The sequence below is a fragment of the Centroberyx gerrardi genome, chromosome 18 (assembly GCF_048128805.1).
Source record: "Centroberyx gerrardi isolate f3 chromosome 18, fCenGer3.hap1.cur.20231027, whole genome shotgun sequence".
Lineage (NCBI taxonomy): Eukaryota > Metazoa > Chordata > Actinopteri > Beryciformes > Berycidae > Centroberyx > Centroberyx gerrardi.
The window spans coordinates 17,177,901-17,195,124 of record NC_136014.1 but is presented as its reverse complement, the minus strand read 5'-3'; the positions used below and the strand labels follow the sequence as shown (position 1 = coordinate 17,195,124).

Genomic DNA, 17,224 nt, shown 5'->3' with positions numbered 1-17,224 from the left:
GTTGTCATTAGGCTTAGTGACACACATGCATCTATCTACGCTGAATTAATCCCACATGACATCCAGTATTGAGGCTAATGTGTGTCCCTAAACACGTTCATACACAGACACACACACACACACACACATGCAAAACACAGTGCAGTCAGCCACAGGTGGTGGTTTTTAAAATGCAACGTGTTGGTTAAATGTTGCCGTCTCCTTGATTCCCAAATGGCTCCCATGGGCACAGAATGTCTTTGTGTCCCGAAGTACCTTTGAATTAGCACTTTCTGATTTAACTGTGTTTGTTCTTGTTGACAGGAAACAGACCTTCTGGATATTGCTTACATAAAGGATGCCAGAAATGGAAAATGCACTAAAACGCCAAAGGTAAGTTTACAATCCACATCTTATGATTGCATTTCTGTTTATGCCATGTATAGAATCAGTTTTTCCGATGTGAAACTATTGTTACTGTTTTTGTCTATCAAGGAGCTTGTCGGAAGCTCAACACACAATAAGTAACGCATTGAAAGGACAGAGCAGGGCTTGTTTTGGTGATGATATGCTCTATGAGTGGCTATTTTTGCACAGAAATGAAAGCCATGAGTGGGAGTGGGCCTGACCGTGACTCAGACAGTGTCGGCATCCGTCTAGCCGAGAGATCTGAGGGGGAGGATATTTGAATAGATGTGCATCAGGATACCGTGGCTCATCCAATACAGTGACTGGTGTGTAAAGGCTTGACGAGACTGGAAATGGGTTCAGACGGATGCAGTGAGATACATTTATCCATACAGCTTCTCTGTCTCTACCTGTATCTATGGAAAAGGGTTTAGTTTTTTGTAGAAGGTATAGTTTCTGTAATCGATAATCTTAAACACATTTTATTTTGCATTCCAGTGGCTTGTGTATTTGTGGTTTTGTGTGTGTGTGTGTGTGTAAGCGCATACTGACACACCGGTGCACTAGTAAATACGTTGTTTCAGGAGAGTGCTGTCCTCCCTCCATCTGCATATAGTTCAGTTTTCAGACAGTGGTGAGGAGTTAAAAGTGAGGAAGTGAAGACAAAATATGACGCTTAAACATGATTTGAATTCAAATTTGAATTCACCCATGCAGTCACAGTACATGGATAGTTTCCCTCTAAAGCGCATCCAAATTAGCTATTTCACAGCTAATTAAAATTCTGTTGATTGTGAGTGATGAGAAAAGAATTTGTACACATTTTTCAATCTGCCGCACTATAGCTGTCAAAGAATTTGCCATGTTCTGGAGCAATTGCAAAGCCTGATATTGTTCTCCCAGTGATGCTGAGGCCATTTAATTTCCCACTTACCCAGTGATGATTACAACACTAAACTGCATTCTTATCCACTTTGCTATCATATTTCCCTGCATAATGACTCAATTTGCTTCATGCTTTTGGATCTCCTCAATCTTTTTTTCTGATGGGCTGTTGTTGCATAGCAGCAGCGGTCCTGGTGGAGCAGGAGAAGTGAGTGGGGGTCGCACACTGATGCTCTGTCTGGGGAGTGAGTGATGATGGAATCAGTACAACAGCGCGGAGAGGATTCATGCATTTCTAAACAGCTTACAGAGTGGGGCTACCCAGGGAGGAGATGCGGCCCACGTGACAGGTTAGATGGTGGAAATCCATTACTGGGAGGTGGAGCAGCGATGCACCCTGGGTATTGTAATGGGAGCACCAGTGAGACACCGTGTCTGAGGAGTTGATGAGATGAGGAGAGGAAGGAAGACGGAGAGGAAAGGAGGAAAGGAGAGTGGGAGGGGGAACGTCAAGGAGACTGCGGAGATGAGAGGAAGGAAAGGAAACAAAAGGAAGAAGGAAAGGCAAGGAGAGGTTTTATGTAAAATCCACAGAAGGAGAGGGGAAGGATGAGATGAAAGGAGTAAGGAGAGAGAGGGATGATGGGAGGTCAAAGGGAGATGTCAGGCAAGGAGCAGAGAAAATACCAGACAGCATTTGCTGTAAATGGACAGCACTTATGATCATGGCTTGCTTCCCAAGCATTTCCGCTTTACAGTTGTCAAGGATCTTGTCAGAATGTATGAAGGTTTTGCCGGTATCTCTGGGCTTGAAAGAAATGAGCTGCGTTTATGTTGTTCATTGTAACAGAGCTTGTTGAAAAGGATGAGGATTTGCAAAATTGTTGCAAAGATATCCTCTGATGTAAATAATTGGAGTCCTCCTGGTGGGTTGACAATAGTTGTTAGGCTATCATTCTTTGAATTACTGTAAATGCTTGTTTATCATGGATTACAGAGGGGATGCATGAGATAATGACAAAGAAAGATTAATCTGTTTTATGATGTTATGCTTTACAAAAACACATCATAATGATGTTACTGTTATGGTCACAGTAACATTTGAAACAGTCTTGAATGAAATCTGACCAGAAATGCTGCCTTCCAATGAAAATCAATGATATTGATCAGTATTTGTCATGTGTCATCTTTCCTCCCATGTCTGAGTACATGGGAGGAATGCGGGAAGATAAAAGGAGGAGGAAAGGAAGAGAATAATTGTTATATCTGTGTATAGTGTTTTTATATTGTGCTTTTTTTAAAATCAATATTTCATGTTCAAACTTCACACTTTGCACTTCATACTACACTTCACACAGTGCTCCTATTTTTACTGTCGTGTCAGTTTTATAATTTTATGCTGTCTAATGCTTTTTTCACTCTCTTGATGCTCTGTCTGCTCTCCATCAGGGCCTCCCTTAGCTGCATTCATTCATTCATTCATGTAAATTGTAGGAAACAAACGCGCTCACCGAGATGAGACGAGATGTTGGACTCGTGATGACATGTGGGAGAAAGCTTTAGAAGGGCTTTCATTGTGCAACACAAGAGTCGCACGTCCTCCGCCGAGTATTATCAGACTCAGACACAATCACATTCTCAGCAGACTGCCTTGAAATGGGCTCCAGATGGCAAAGCTGGTTCGGCTCGTCTCTTATGAGCTCTTGTTCCTACTTCAGCTCGAGTTGCCTCGTATTGTCTTGAAAGGCGTCGGAATCTCTCTCCCTGCACGTCATTAAGATTCAGAGCGCGCCGCCGTGTTCACAGGCACGTCGCAGTGGGTGAGCTGGTTGTACGACCCTTGATGAACTTGTGTCACCCTGCCCATGGGCCACAGCCACGCAGTTATGATTCATACATCCTCACTGCCAAGACACACACACACACACACACACACACACACACACACAAACACACTCAAGTGTATTTGATAGAGATGCAGGAGCACAGATGCGGGTTTATGTGCACATACATAAACGCAAACTCAGATACAGGAGCACGCACAAACACACCCACGGCCACTTGCGAGTACATTGTGTGCACATGCACTCAGACGGAACTGCATACACACAAACCCACACAGGAATGCACACACACACACACACACACACACACACTAGAAAGACACAAAGCACGATTATAGAACAGTGTCCTTCGTTCTACCATGTTCAGGCCGCTGATGCTAATTAGCATGTGTCCACCCCCTCATCATTCAGGCTGATTAGATTGGCCCGCTTGTCAGAGTGACAACAGGCAACCTTTGTTTGACTGGTAGCTCCAGAAATAAATCACGCTCCCTTAGGTCTGGTAAACAAAGCGCAGCACTAATAATCATCCACTTCATACCCAGAAACAATTGGCAGCGTAGCCGCGCCCATCACAGAGAACAGAGGGCAAAAAAGGTAACAATGGATTTGCTGTTGCTCCTTGATCTGTTTTGTTTCGTTTCACACGCTTTTGTGATATCATGGAGTGTTCAAACTGTTGTCTGTGGCCAGCGAGTGACTGGCAGTGGCCAGAATCTCTTTCAGTGTGACAGTTGTGATTTTTTCACGGCTGACAGAATGTGTCTAAACAGGCTTGTTGGTGATTTTATGCCGATGTTGTCCACTGCCGGCACCTGCCATCGGCTGGATGGGCAGCAGCAGCGAGAGGAGTCATATTTGTACTTGGTAGAACATTTTCACATTCTAGCTTGTAGACCTAAAGTAGGACTTCAGGAATAGTCAACCTCCAACATTAGCTGCCCTGGGAATCCATTCTGATGAGCAGACTTCATTTTTGCCCAGCTCTCAAAATTGTTAATTTCAGAAAGTCAACATTGCTTCTTCAAATGTAAGTTCCTGGACACAGAATGAAATAATTGTATCCCTGTTTACTTTTCAGTGATTTAATATGGGTTAGAAATATTGTTTTTTAGATAAAACTTGAAAAGTATGAAAGTGATTGGTGGTGGCTACAGATCTCCAGAGTGACAATTATTGTTGATTAACCATTCCTGAACTAGATCTATGCACTAAAAATATAAAACATTCAATATAATTCTAAGCATTTTGGCCTTAGAGTGATATTTGGTGGCCATCTTAATACTACAGTATCTTCTTTAGACCCCATTTAAATTGTGGCTTGTGAGGACACATCTGCTCTATACCTGAAAGAAAAAGACTAGCCACAGGCTCGCAGGCAAGTAAAACATATAGCATGGCCAAGTGAAATATCCAAGACAGCGTACTTCAGTGGGAACAGTAAGGTTTTCTGCATATGCAAAATCAGTTCACTGGAGCCAGACAAAAGAAAAACAAAAAGAAATATCCACTCACTGCTCCCAAAAGATTATTTTATTTAATGAACTGATGGCAGTAAGATTATTCTACACATTTGGGAAGTAGGAAAAATGTCCTCACAGGAAAGCAAAACAGAAGGCTGAGTGTAGATTTCCATCAATTCATGTTCGGGGGTATTCTATGGAGATCGGTTTGACATGTGAGGCCGTGTGGCCTCCTGATCAGCCGAGCCCCTGGTCACTGTGGCAGGGCATACCGCTCCAAACCCTCCGTTCAATATTGCCTCTTTATTAAATCAGGCAGATTAGCTTGTTCCTGAACAGCGTGTCCTCTTTCCTCAGAAAGAGCCAAACCACTAAAGCCAATCATCTCTCCGATCTCATCAGTATAACTTACCGTATAACTAATTTCTCCACAACTCAGACAACGCAGATAACTTCTCCTGCTCTCCCCTCTGTTCCAGTCTGATGGGCCTGTTGTAAGGCTGCCTCGGTCTTGTTTCTCATTTTCTGGGAGTGTTCTTCTCTCTGCTCATTTTAACTATTATTTCTTAGCAGGACTGGCAAAAGGAAAATGTAATCGGCGTCTCACCAGGGTGCTTACAGTAGGTGTCTGAAAATTACAAGCTCTCTCTCTGTCTCTTTTCAACAACCCAGAGAGATATCTGTCTGTGAAATATCCAGCCAGTGCATGGTGCCTGCGTAATTCAGATTGTATGGTACATCTTGAAAGTGGAAACAGCCTTAATGATTTAGTATTCAACTGGAGACTTTATTCCCAAATCTTCCCATTATGTATGGTGTAAGACATTATGCAAGGGTGTTGTTACTCTGTGGGTGTGCAGAGTGTGCAGCTCTGGTCTAATAATTAAGATATCCTTATCTCCACCCAGCCTGAGCCTACCATGTGCTAGGCAATTGTTTTGCTGTGTGTGCTATGCGATGAACTGATCTGTAAAGAATGGGATGTTTGTTTTGCATTAATCATATGGCTGACCCATCCCATGACACATGCATGATTGGATGGAGGCACAGACTGACTGACTAACTGACTGACTGACTGACTGACTGACTGACTGACTGGGTGCAGTGTAGCAGGTGATTGCAAACCTTTTCTGTCACTGCAGCACTCAATTTTCTTACAGACACACGTGAAGGTTCACACACATGCATGTGCACATGCTTACAGGCAAAAGAGTTACACTAACAGTCCACTCAAAACAGTGGGGTTGACACACAAGCACACACACACACACACACACACACACACACCTGAATGCAGAGGCTTGCACAAACAGGTTAATCAAGATCAACTGAGAGGGGAACGGATTGATTTCTGGACTGGTGTCAAAGGGGATAGTTTACAAAGGTAGCCAGTCTGGACTGAGGCAGCTGCTGTTATCAGCAGAGAAACACACATGGAAATAACTGCTGCAAAACAAAGCCCCAAAGCAACCATAATCATGCAGTTATGCAGTTAAACTACCAAATGGATGATGTGGGTCATTTGGAGTGATGGGTGACCCTCAACAGAAAATATAGAAGCGACTATCCACTCAAAATGTCACTGTAAGTGGCATGCATCAACAGCAATACTTGAAAAAAAAAAATATTGAATGCATTAAGTTGCTCTTTTGGCCACGGTTGGATGGCTGTTTTCTGGGCGATGCCATTAGTGAATGAAAGAAATGAAATTAACGCGGTGGGTTGGAGGATGATGGCAGCAGGATCAAGGCTAAGATGTGCATTTGCTCCAGAGCTGTTTGTTACTTCTGGGTTTTATTGTGAGGTGAGAGAAAGTGGCTCTCGGCTCTGTTACACTCTAAGCTCACAGCAGAGAGGGCTGCTGCTAAATACAGAGCTCCTTGTGTGTCCCCAGCAGTGTAACAGGATCTGGGAGAGTCCGGCAGGCCATTATCACCACAACTCTGTCTGGCCAACAAAGACAGCTAAAGCTCTGTCTGCCATGGCAGTGAGGGCTAAACGGCTCCATTTCCAGTTCATTTCTCACCTCAGCAAGCTACGGGATGGATTTGCAAAGGACTGTTGTTTGTCATGATGTGGAAATCTAGCAGAAATAATCTCTGGACCCGACAAACAAAAGAGATCGGTGGGCTTTCGTTAATAACCGTCGCCTACTGTTGCATAAGTTCTCGTTATTCAACTCTTATTCAAAGCAGCTCTTAGCACGCTGCAGAATGTTTTAGTCAGTAATTGCATTACGGGAGATTTTGATCGTAAACGTGAAACAGGCCACACAGTATTAATGTCGGCCCTCGGTTTTCTTTGCAGCACTGCGGAGCAGTGTGACTGTTTTCCAAATTGAGTCACAGACCAGGGAGCAGTCCCAGTTCTGGTTCCCGAGTCGACTGCACTTGAATGAAAACATATTCGGATGCTTATAATGATCTTAGCACTAATTAGAGCAAGTTTGTTATTTTTTGGTGTCAATAGTGGTGGAGGTTTTCCAAAAGTGGGAGGTCGCTCATGCTGAATAAATGTAGGGGAAACATTACTTTTTTACATATGTGACAGTCATATCTTTTACACTATACTGCTTTGTGCAAAGCAAAGCACTAGCTCGGTTACAACTACAAGACGATATGAATATTAAATGTTTTTTTTAAATATGGGAGGAATGCTTTATAAAATCTACAGCGTGTGAACATGTTTTTTTGGGGCATGAAGGGTCTTGCTGTGGCAGCGGTTATTTCCATCATCTGTGCTGTCTGCTGTGTATCGATGAAGGATGGGGTCACAGTATGTGGTCCAGCAGCAACAATCACAGCCTTTCAAAGCTATTGATCGTCCCTGACCAGGCAAGGTCATTGTCTGGAGGCCCCCGGACACAACTACAGCCCCATATGACAAGATGAATAGCTGAGAAAGCATGGGAATATTTGATAACATAAGCTCAGTGACATTTTATACCGTACACTGTACTGCACACTGTATACTGTCAATCTAAGTGTTTGCAGTTGTAACAAAATGAGTGACAATCTGATATATCGACCTTGGCTGACCTGTGAAACACGATCAATTTTCACAGTGCTCTATAGAGTCTCTCATACAGGGTTTGAATTATGGGGGAGCCAGTAAGCAGTAAAAGTTTAAATTGGATGAGGTCGCTAGAAATTATAATCCATTACTATTCTTTTATTTATTTTAAATGTATTTTCTACTCAATGGTTGATATTGCAGCAAGATAAAGTAAAATCTATCTCCAAAGGGAACACACCGTCCCACTCGCTCTCCACAGAAAGTTAATCCAGTTGCGGTTTCAGTGTCGGATCAGATGCTCTGGTCTGATGTGTGTGTGTGTGTTTGTGTGTGTGTGTTCAGCTGTGTCTAACTGCCTCAGCTGGTGGGGGCATACTGTGCATTGTGATGAGCAACGTTTAGTCCAGTTGACAGTCAGACTTCAGCTTATCGCTGAAGCAATGGCATGATTGAGTGTGTGTGTGTGTGTGTGTGTGTGTGTGCGGTATGTGTATTGCTTTGCCATGGAGAAGTGTTATTTTCAGTATGGGTCCCAGTGGTGTCGATATGGTCGAAATCAATTCCATGATCATTTTTTCCGATATCAACATATCACGATATGGCTCACCTCTGCAGAATCACATGTTAAATAATTAATCTGATGTTCATCCCATTGAACCGAATGGTAATGTTAGGTGATGTCAACGGAAATGTTCAAATAAATAATGTCCTTAAAATGTTTCAGACCTGATTTGTGAGTTTTTAAACAAAATTTGCTTGTTATCATCGGTTTACACAGAAGAATTGTGTGTCACGATATCCCAAAATCACCATATGATCTTGATACGATTACTCTGGAAGACGATAAATGATAATATTGAAATATTGCCCCTGATGTAGACTGTACACTGTAGCCTGTTTGCGAATGACTACCCCCCTCCCTCTGTACTCCCCATCCCCACCCAGCAAGACAGAGTATAATTCGAACCCCGCTTTCTCTCGCTGTACGACTAGAGAGTCCCCCTGCAGTGCGGAGAGAGAAAGAATACTTGATCCCTGCCAACAGGCTATATCTGTCGGAGAATTGACAAGCGGGGATCAGTGCTCAGCCTATGAAATGGAGTCAGATGGATGTCGGCGGCACATCTTGCTTGCACTGATAGACTGTAGATTACAGTGTCAGATGGCAATGTGTTGAAATTCAGGACTGTAGAGGATCAGTGTTTTGCAGTGTACGAATGACCAGCTCTTTAAGGATGGCAACTGTGCAAATGAGCACTGATGCTCTTGTGACACTTTTGTGAGATGAGCAGCTATATGTAATAGGACATTTTGGAGGGACAATCAGTGATATTGAGTCACTCCAAAGACCTTGGTCAGAAAGGCTGAGAGACAGAGAGAAATAGAGTATGTGTGTACGTGTGTGTGTGTGTGTGTGTGTGAGAGAGAGGGAGAGAGAGAGAGAGAGAGAGAGAGAGAGACAGACAGAGAGACACCCCAGGATTGCTGCATGTTGTGCAGATTGGACACTGATTGAAGGCAGATCTATTTACATTTCGCTGACTGAATCACACCACCCATACCTCCACTCTGCTCCTTTGACTGTAGAGCTGAGATGCCTGGTTCTGCGAGTAAATTCCCATTCATTTTTCCCATAGGAAATTTGATTATTAGCCATAACATTTTAACAGTGTAAGGTAGACTCACCGAGCGCGATCAGGTTGTCAAACGACTATATATGTTCCTGTAGAAGCCATCAAGTCAGCTTCTTTGTTAAGAAATCATGTTTTATTCCTGAGTTCCTTATGAAATACTACACTAGCCACAAACTTGAGCGAACTCCCATCAATCACAGATATTGCTGTTACCACAGAAATGTTGAAACAGCATGGGGCCAACAGAACAGAACAGAACAGAATGGAATAAAATAGAATAGAATGGAATAGAATAGAATGGCCTCACAAATGATGGGTGGGCATGCTGTATCATATGGTACATGAATGAAAAAGGGGAGAGATTTGTATTTGGTAAGTGAATGTGAGTGTGACCAGCACTTCCTCCCCAGTGGGTTCTGCTCAGAGACACTTTAGTGCACAGAGCCATGAAACTGGCTGTCAGTTGACAGGCCAGGGGAGAGAACTCCCACACACTCCCTTTTTAGACACGATCACTCGCCTCCACACACACACACACGCACACACACGTATGCACGCACGCATACACACACACACACACACACACAAACGACACATTGTGTTCTGGTGATCACTGGAGTAAACATGCCATCACACCCCCCAAGCCCCTATCATCTACTACCCCCCTCTTCTTGGTCAATTTCTCTCTCTCTCTCTCTCTCTCTCTCTCTCTCTCTCTCTCTCTCTCCCTCTCCCTCTCTCTCATTCAGTCTGGCGCTCACAGAATCAAATGGTCAATCTAGTCAGTGCCAATATGTGGAGATGAGTTGGGAATCCCTTTGCTCCTGACTGTCGTTCTCATCAGAGGGATTGGCCCCTGGGCAAATGGCAGCTTGCAGTAAGAGGTGATTAGAGTAAACTGGTGTATGGACTCATTGATTTTCATAAAAGAAATTGCTGCACCATTGGTCATCAATCAAACACAAGCAATTGATCTGCGTCACGCTTCGATGCAACCTCAGTGGCGAGTAGGGAGTGAGAGAGGGACAGATTTACAAAAATAAAAGGAGCATATAGAAAAGGCTAGGACCTTGATGGGGTTCGGGTTTGATTCTTCAGTCAATTACTTATATGATCCCCGCACACAGATGAATTCCCCAGGTGCAAAGCGGGCCATCTCATTACCGCTCATGGAGAAATCGAAGGTGAGCACTTCGCTGCTCTGTCTCTCTCTGGACTAACTCAGGAGCTCCTCCTGTTCCCAGCTAAATGAGACTGAGCTGCTCAATGCCGCCTTGGACCGGGATGAATGAGTAACAGAATGATCGAATGAATGAGCGGATGAAATGGAGACTGTGATGATGAACAGAGCGGCCTGTGTCGGTGGAGAGGGAGTGTTACCCGAGTGCCTCCAGAGATGACTATCGTGGTGAAAAGGCCAGTAGGAGCACAGTGGTGCACCTATACAGGTAAAGTCCCTACCTGTAGCAGAAGCCCAGCTGGAATGTCACTCCCAGCTCAGACATACATACACACACACACACACACACACACACACACACACACACACACACACTTAATATGAGCACACAGACACTCATCTTACTGTATTAAATCAGCTCAGGACAAGGGACACAATGTATATTTTGACATTTTTTGGGCCAGAATCAAAGAGGGAGCACAGAACTAGTTTGGTGTCTTCTATATGGAACAAAGCAAATAAGACTCATTGTTCACACTGAGCTTCACAAGCTTCCTCACGACAAAAAAATCTTTAACATCCATTATCAAAGACATTCACAGTCTTATATTGTATTTGTGTTCTCTGTTGTCCCTGTTATTGAATTTAGCCAAGTCAGCTGTGCGCTGTATGCGCTCTATCAAAGGAATTCACATTGATTAGATATATAAAGACAAAAACAGCAGCAGTGTTGAAAATAAAATGCCCAATTCACAAGCCTTGCATATAGCAAACAAAGTTTCAATGATCAACGTTCAAGTGTAAAATGACCCTAAGTCATCGAAACACTGTAACAATTTATATATACATATCTTTATACAAAAGTACTGAAAACTATGAATGTGGTAACAACTTAAATGGTGTACTTTTGGCTCGTGATGACCCTTCCTTTGGTCACTGTACTGGGGTCAGTCTGTTCCAGCAGAACTTGGCACATGTCTCCAAGTCACTTGATGCTTGTAATGAAATCACATGTGACATTTTGTTAACCCAGCAAAGGTCGTGCCAGTGGAACTGGAGCTGATCAAATAAGAACCAGTTGCAAGACCAGAGAGCAGCGCTGTAATGTGCTGCCAGCGGAAAGTCAACTTTTCAGGAATTGAGGGAAGAGCCGGTTTTAACACAGACACCCATGAATCACTGACATTTTACTGTGCATTTTAAGTGGTTTGGGGTGGACTCAAGGTGTATTTCCTAGGGGGGGGGGGGGGCACAGAATAGATAGATATATAGATCGATAGATAGATAGATAGATAGATAGGTAGATAGATTTCCTTTGGAGAAAGAGCAACAGTGCCGCTGTTGCTGTTGAGCTTTTTCTGGTCCCTGAGTTCTGTGAATGGCACTGTGGTAAGAGCGTATCAATATCGCAGCCCCAAAACTAACAGTAACTCCAACTCATTTAGGCTGCTGCTGACAGCTGACTTACTGTAAGTCTACTACAGTCCACAATCAATGGCTCTGTTTATCAGTCCTGCTGATTGATCAAGGTCTTGATTTAGATCCCTCTGCATGCAGGATAATCAGTTTGTCACTGTCAGTATATTGAACCAGTGGCTCTTTTCCAGCCATTACTAGAGCAGTTAGGGAGCCTGCTGATGCCTATACACTTGGTCGATTGACCCTCACCTTGCACTGTATTTTGCTGAATTCATAGGCAAGTCAGTGATTGATTGGTGTTATAATCGCCAAGGATCTGTGGGTTTTCGATATAAAAGGACCTCAAGCTGGCAACTAATGGTTAGTTCCTCTTCAATAAGACTGTAATTAGGAAAAAACAAACCAGATTTTATATAGTGAGGGGAATAGCACAAATAATGTCTCTATGCTAATGTCATTATCTCGGAATATTATCTCAGCATATTAACACCTGGTGTAATGACACTGACCAGCAGGTGGATTGGACTTTCAATAGAGAAGCTCAGCGCCTTACACACAGCCCTGACACACACACACACACACACACACACATACACACACACACGGAAACACATGAATGCCCCCACACACCCATATGCACACACACATACACTGCCCACCTTGCAGGTGAGTATGAGGTTTCAGGGTTATGACCAGCCTGATTGGTCTGTTACCATGGAAACCTTGAGGAGGAGAGCAAGAGCATGGAGCTAACAAGGGCTGGAAAGGTTCTCTGACACCTGGTAGCTTTCCTTTTGACAGGGGAGCAAAGGAACTATCACATCAACCATTAATTAACTGTCCTCTCATCTAGCAGCACTCACACCTCTTCTCTTCTCTTGTCTTCTCTTCTCTTCTCTCCTCTCCTCCTCCCCTCCCCTCTCCTCTCCTCTCCTCTTGTCTTCTCTCCTCTCCTCTCCTCTCCTCTCATCTCATCTCTCATCTCCTCTCCTCCTCCCCTCCCCTCTCCTCTCCTCTCCTCTCCTCTCCCCTCATCTCCTCTCCTCTCCTCTCCTCTCCTCCTCCCCTCCCCTCTCCTCTCCTCTTGTCTTCTCTCCTCTCCTCTCCTCTCCTCTCATCTCATCTCATCTCATCTCTCATCTCCTCTCCTCCTCCCCTCCCCTCCCCTCCCCTCTCCTCTCCTCTCCTCTCCTCTCCCCTCATCTCCTCTCCTCTCCTCTCCTCTCCTCCTCCCCTCCCCTCCGCTCCCCTCCCCTCTCCTGTCCTCTCCTCTCCTCTTGTCTTCTCTCATCTCCTCTCCTCTCATCTAATCTCATCTCTCATCTCCTCTCCTCCTCCCCTCCCCTCCCCTCTCCTCTCCTCTCCTCTCCTCTCCTCTCCTCTCCTCTCCTCTCCTCTCCTCTCCTCTCCCCTCATCTCCTCCCCTCTCCTCTCCTCTCCTCTCCTCTTGTCTTCTCTCCTCTCCTCTCCTCTCCTCTCCTCTCCTCTCCTCTCCTCTCCTCTCCTCTCCTCTCCTCTCAGCTGTGAAGCATATGTTTCAGTCAGTCTGGGGAGTTTGTTTAACTCCACTAATTGGAGCAACATTTGCTGAGATCTGTTAGCTGTTCCAGACCTGTGATTCTAACAGTGATTGAGGGACGAGAGTTGAAAACTTATCAGTGTTGACTGGCGGTGGTGACTAATGGCCTGTCTGAACACAGTTGATTTGGCTTGATTTTGTTTCATCAAGTTTTAAACCTCCCAAAGAAAAGGTATTTTGCAACATCTGTTTTCAATTAGAGCGAGCAAATGTGATACTTAAGGCTTGGCAGACTCCGCGAAAAAACAAAGTACAATGAAGCAAAAAGAGCTGCAGACAGGGCTTGTTCAAGTCAAGAGTCAGCTTAGGCTTGGCTTTTCCCCACCAGCGAGAATTAAAAGAACAGAAGGGAATGAAGAGTGATGCAGAGTTGGCCTGTTTTCTGTTGGACAGGCAAGGTAACCAAATGGCTGTTTATTGACACATAAGATATCCATGGGATATGGGAAAAATACCTTCATAGTTTTCCTTTAAGAGAGCTCAGAACTTTAATATAAAACTTTAATGCGCTTTACTCGCTAATGATCATTAATGCTAATGAAGCAATGTTACAGTAATGATCATTGATCATTTCAAATGGTGGACATCTCATTGTGGAAAGAGACTCTACAACTGTATCGTTAAATAAATGTCCAGATATGCACCTCAGGCAGAATTGAGATTCTCCCTGTTAGCTTGCATTTCCTCTTTCCTCTCTAATTAGTTTCTGTTTAATTGGAGTAATCGATATCTCCTCCTAGTTTTCCCCCATGCTGTTATCATCCATCCATTCATAACAGATATGGTAGAAGACGGAAGAGAGGAGAGAACTGCTCTTGGGAATTCTGTAAATTGGTCACACTTGCCAGCTCCTAACACCATTAATCACATAGGGCAGCCCAATAGACACATCACACATGGGTGTGTGTATGTGTGTGTGTGTGTGTGTGTGTGTGTGTGTGTGTGTGTGTGTGTGTGTGTGTGATTATTTGTGTAGTTGTATGTGCAAACAAGTGTATGTGTGTGTGTATTTTACGGACCTTTCCAGGGCTGAGACGCAAAGAGACAGGAGACCTTTCCCACTCCCTCCACCGGGCCTTTCCAAGCGCACTGCATGCCAAAGGCTTAATTGGTTTTCGATAGTAAATCTCAGGAGGGTTGGTAGAAAATGTCTGATTCTTAATGCTGCTGCTCCGGAGACCACAGAGCTCTCTGGAACTATTTTTCTGTCTGAAAGACCAGAGCAAATGGAGGCGGAAGACACATTATTTTTTTTCCCCCTGCTCTCTCACTAGTTTTTCTCCATTTTGAATGATGTTAGGGCAAACTGAGCTTGGATCGGACAGCTTGGATACCTTCTTTTTTCTTCCTGAATCTTTTCACCTTTTATGCATTTTCTTTCCACAGGAAATTGTATTACATCTGAAGAAGCCAACTGTTTGGCCAAAAAGCTCTCTCTTTTTCTCTCTTTTTATTCTGGATATACCACATTGTTTGGTAGCTGACAGACTGCAGGTTCCGTTTCACAAGTGTAACACTTACCAGAGAAGCTGACAACAGTCTCCCGGCACAAACCCCTAACAAGTAGTTCAGTCTCATATACAGTCTTTAAATCTTATTTTCTTGAAACAAGTGAAAGGGTTAGATAATTCCACTTTCAGCAACTTCAATTTCAACTTTCAGTATCTTGAAACAACAGAATGAGGCAGATCAATCCACTAAAAACACAATTGATTCAAGACAACTTCTTGAAAGTGGAATTATCTTACCCCACTATATAATGTAAAGTAATGCAATAATGTAAACAGTTGTCCAAGAGTAGCTACTATACTCAGGGGGCTACTGTTATATAGGCAGCGCTACTATATAAAGCAATTGGCAGCCGTTTAGCTTGAGCAGCATTAGTAATGGTCTCTGCCAGTAAACACTGGCATTTGGAGTGGGCACAGCCTCTCCCTCAGCAGTTCCCCTCTGCTCATTGGTCCTGTGTATCTTGATGGCATTAATATTATCAGGATGAGGGGTTCAGTCCCCACTGGGGCCACCTATACTAGGTATACACTTGCATTACTGTAAGGCACGTTGGATAAAAACGGCCACCAAGCAGGATGACTGCTTTCATATGCTGTACTTGTTTAAAAAAAAAAAGAGGGTGGAAGAGGAAGGAAATCTGATTTGGTTTGGACAGAGTGGTTTGGCTTGGAGCTAACGGTAGACTGACAGTGTTGGAGATAGAGAAGGCAACAAGATTATGTTTGGCCTGCCTGTTCTGCAAGCATCTGATATGACCAAATAGCCCACCGCCAGTTAATATGTGCCTACTGATGAATTTGATCTCCTAGAAAAATGGACGCACACTTACTAAGCAGTTACAAATTGCCACCAAAATTTTGTCTATATTCATGCTATATTACATTGCACGCATTAAGTTTCATTTTGACATGGCAGTCAACTGTTGAGCTGAGTTGCGCTTCTGAAGCGAATGGGGGATGGATGAGGTTACATACAAAATGCTTATCCAAAAACCTATTAGCTCATTTCCATATCTTGTTGTGCCAACAAACAAAAGCAACAGACAGTGACTTTGGTGAAAGCTGAGGATTTACTCTCTCTCGCTCCATCTCTCATACAGACACACTCCCAGATTTTCCAAGGCGCTTTAGCGGCGCATTAGAAGCTTAATGTATCATTGGTGATAATCAGCTGTTTTTGATTGTTTGTCTTAGTCTTGTTAACAGGCGGCAGGCATTTTGTCTAGACGCCTCTGCCGGTCCTCCATTAGAAGCTGAGGCTGGCTAATTAAGCTTAGAGGAGCCAAAGGTGCCTGGTGTCAGGTAGAGAACTGCACTGGACTGGTAATCGACTTTTATCGTAGAGCGGTCACACAGAATCAAAGCCGATCAGATACGGAGGCCGCTTCCACACGGAGTGTTTATTTCTACCATCATCATGCGTGTCATTAACACGGAGGCGTCTTGAGATGGGGCGCCCCCAGATCGGTCAGCTCAGTGCATTAGCTCTAACATAGATCATGGGATTAAATGGCCATTTGAATATTGTTAAATATCCAAGGGCTTGTTTAAACATTCGCTAATCCCCTTTGTTGGCAGATCAGTGGAGCACACAGATGCCATACCAAATGGGGCGTTATGCGAGGGTGGTAGGTGACTGGTTGGATGGTGGCTGGCATGGCCCGGCCTGGCAGATGGTCTGGGGATGTCAGGACAGCAGGCCCTGTGTGTCACGGTGAAGCTAATGATGGCAAAAGGCTAAATGATGACTACAGACAGAAGATAAATCACAATTATCACTGCATGATGCTTACCAAGGATCCTCAAATGTTTGCAGAGCGATTTGGAAGCCCAATTAGAGATGTTTATGCACATAATTATGTCACCCAGTAAATTTTGCTCTCCATGAGCGGAAGTGTAGTGTGTGACTTGGCGTGACAGCATGGTGCTAAACAACTGTTTCCCCATAGTTTTTTGTTAAAGCCTGAATGACCCAGCATGCTGTGCTGTCTGAAACCAAGACGTCCTGAACTTCTCGCTGACACGAGATGTTCTCCTCAAATAGCTCCGCTGTGAATTCATAGAAAGCATGTCATCAAAGGTAATGACCCCTGATGTGAGGAACACTGTGTTTTACCCAGGTCTGCTGGGACAATACAGCAGATTGTAACAGAAGGAACATATCTCAGCTGTGTAAAAGGTTTGGCTTATGTCGTCAGTCTGGCAGGAATGAATGGCTTAATATTTTTTTTTAACTCATATTGCTTAGTCTTTACTCTTGTAAAATTCATGAAGCCATGGTATAATTTAATCCACATTCAAGCATCG

General features: G+C 43.9%; 1 protein-coding gene across 1 annotated transcript in view; it reads left to right on the top strand.

The window, feature by feature from the left end:
- Positions 1–17,224, top strand: part of plcb1l (phospholipase C beta 1-like) — a 117,375-nt gene that overhangs the window by 30,967 nt on the left and 69,184 nt on the right. Inside the window, exon 3 of the mRNA XM_078289744.1 lies at positions 304–372. Within this exon, the coding sequence (XP_078145870.1) occupies positions 304–372 (69 nt within the window). The remainder of the gene's footprint in view (positions 1–303; positions 373–17,224) is intronic.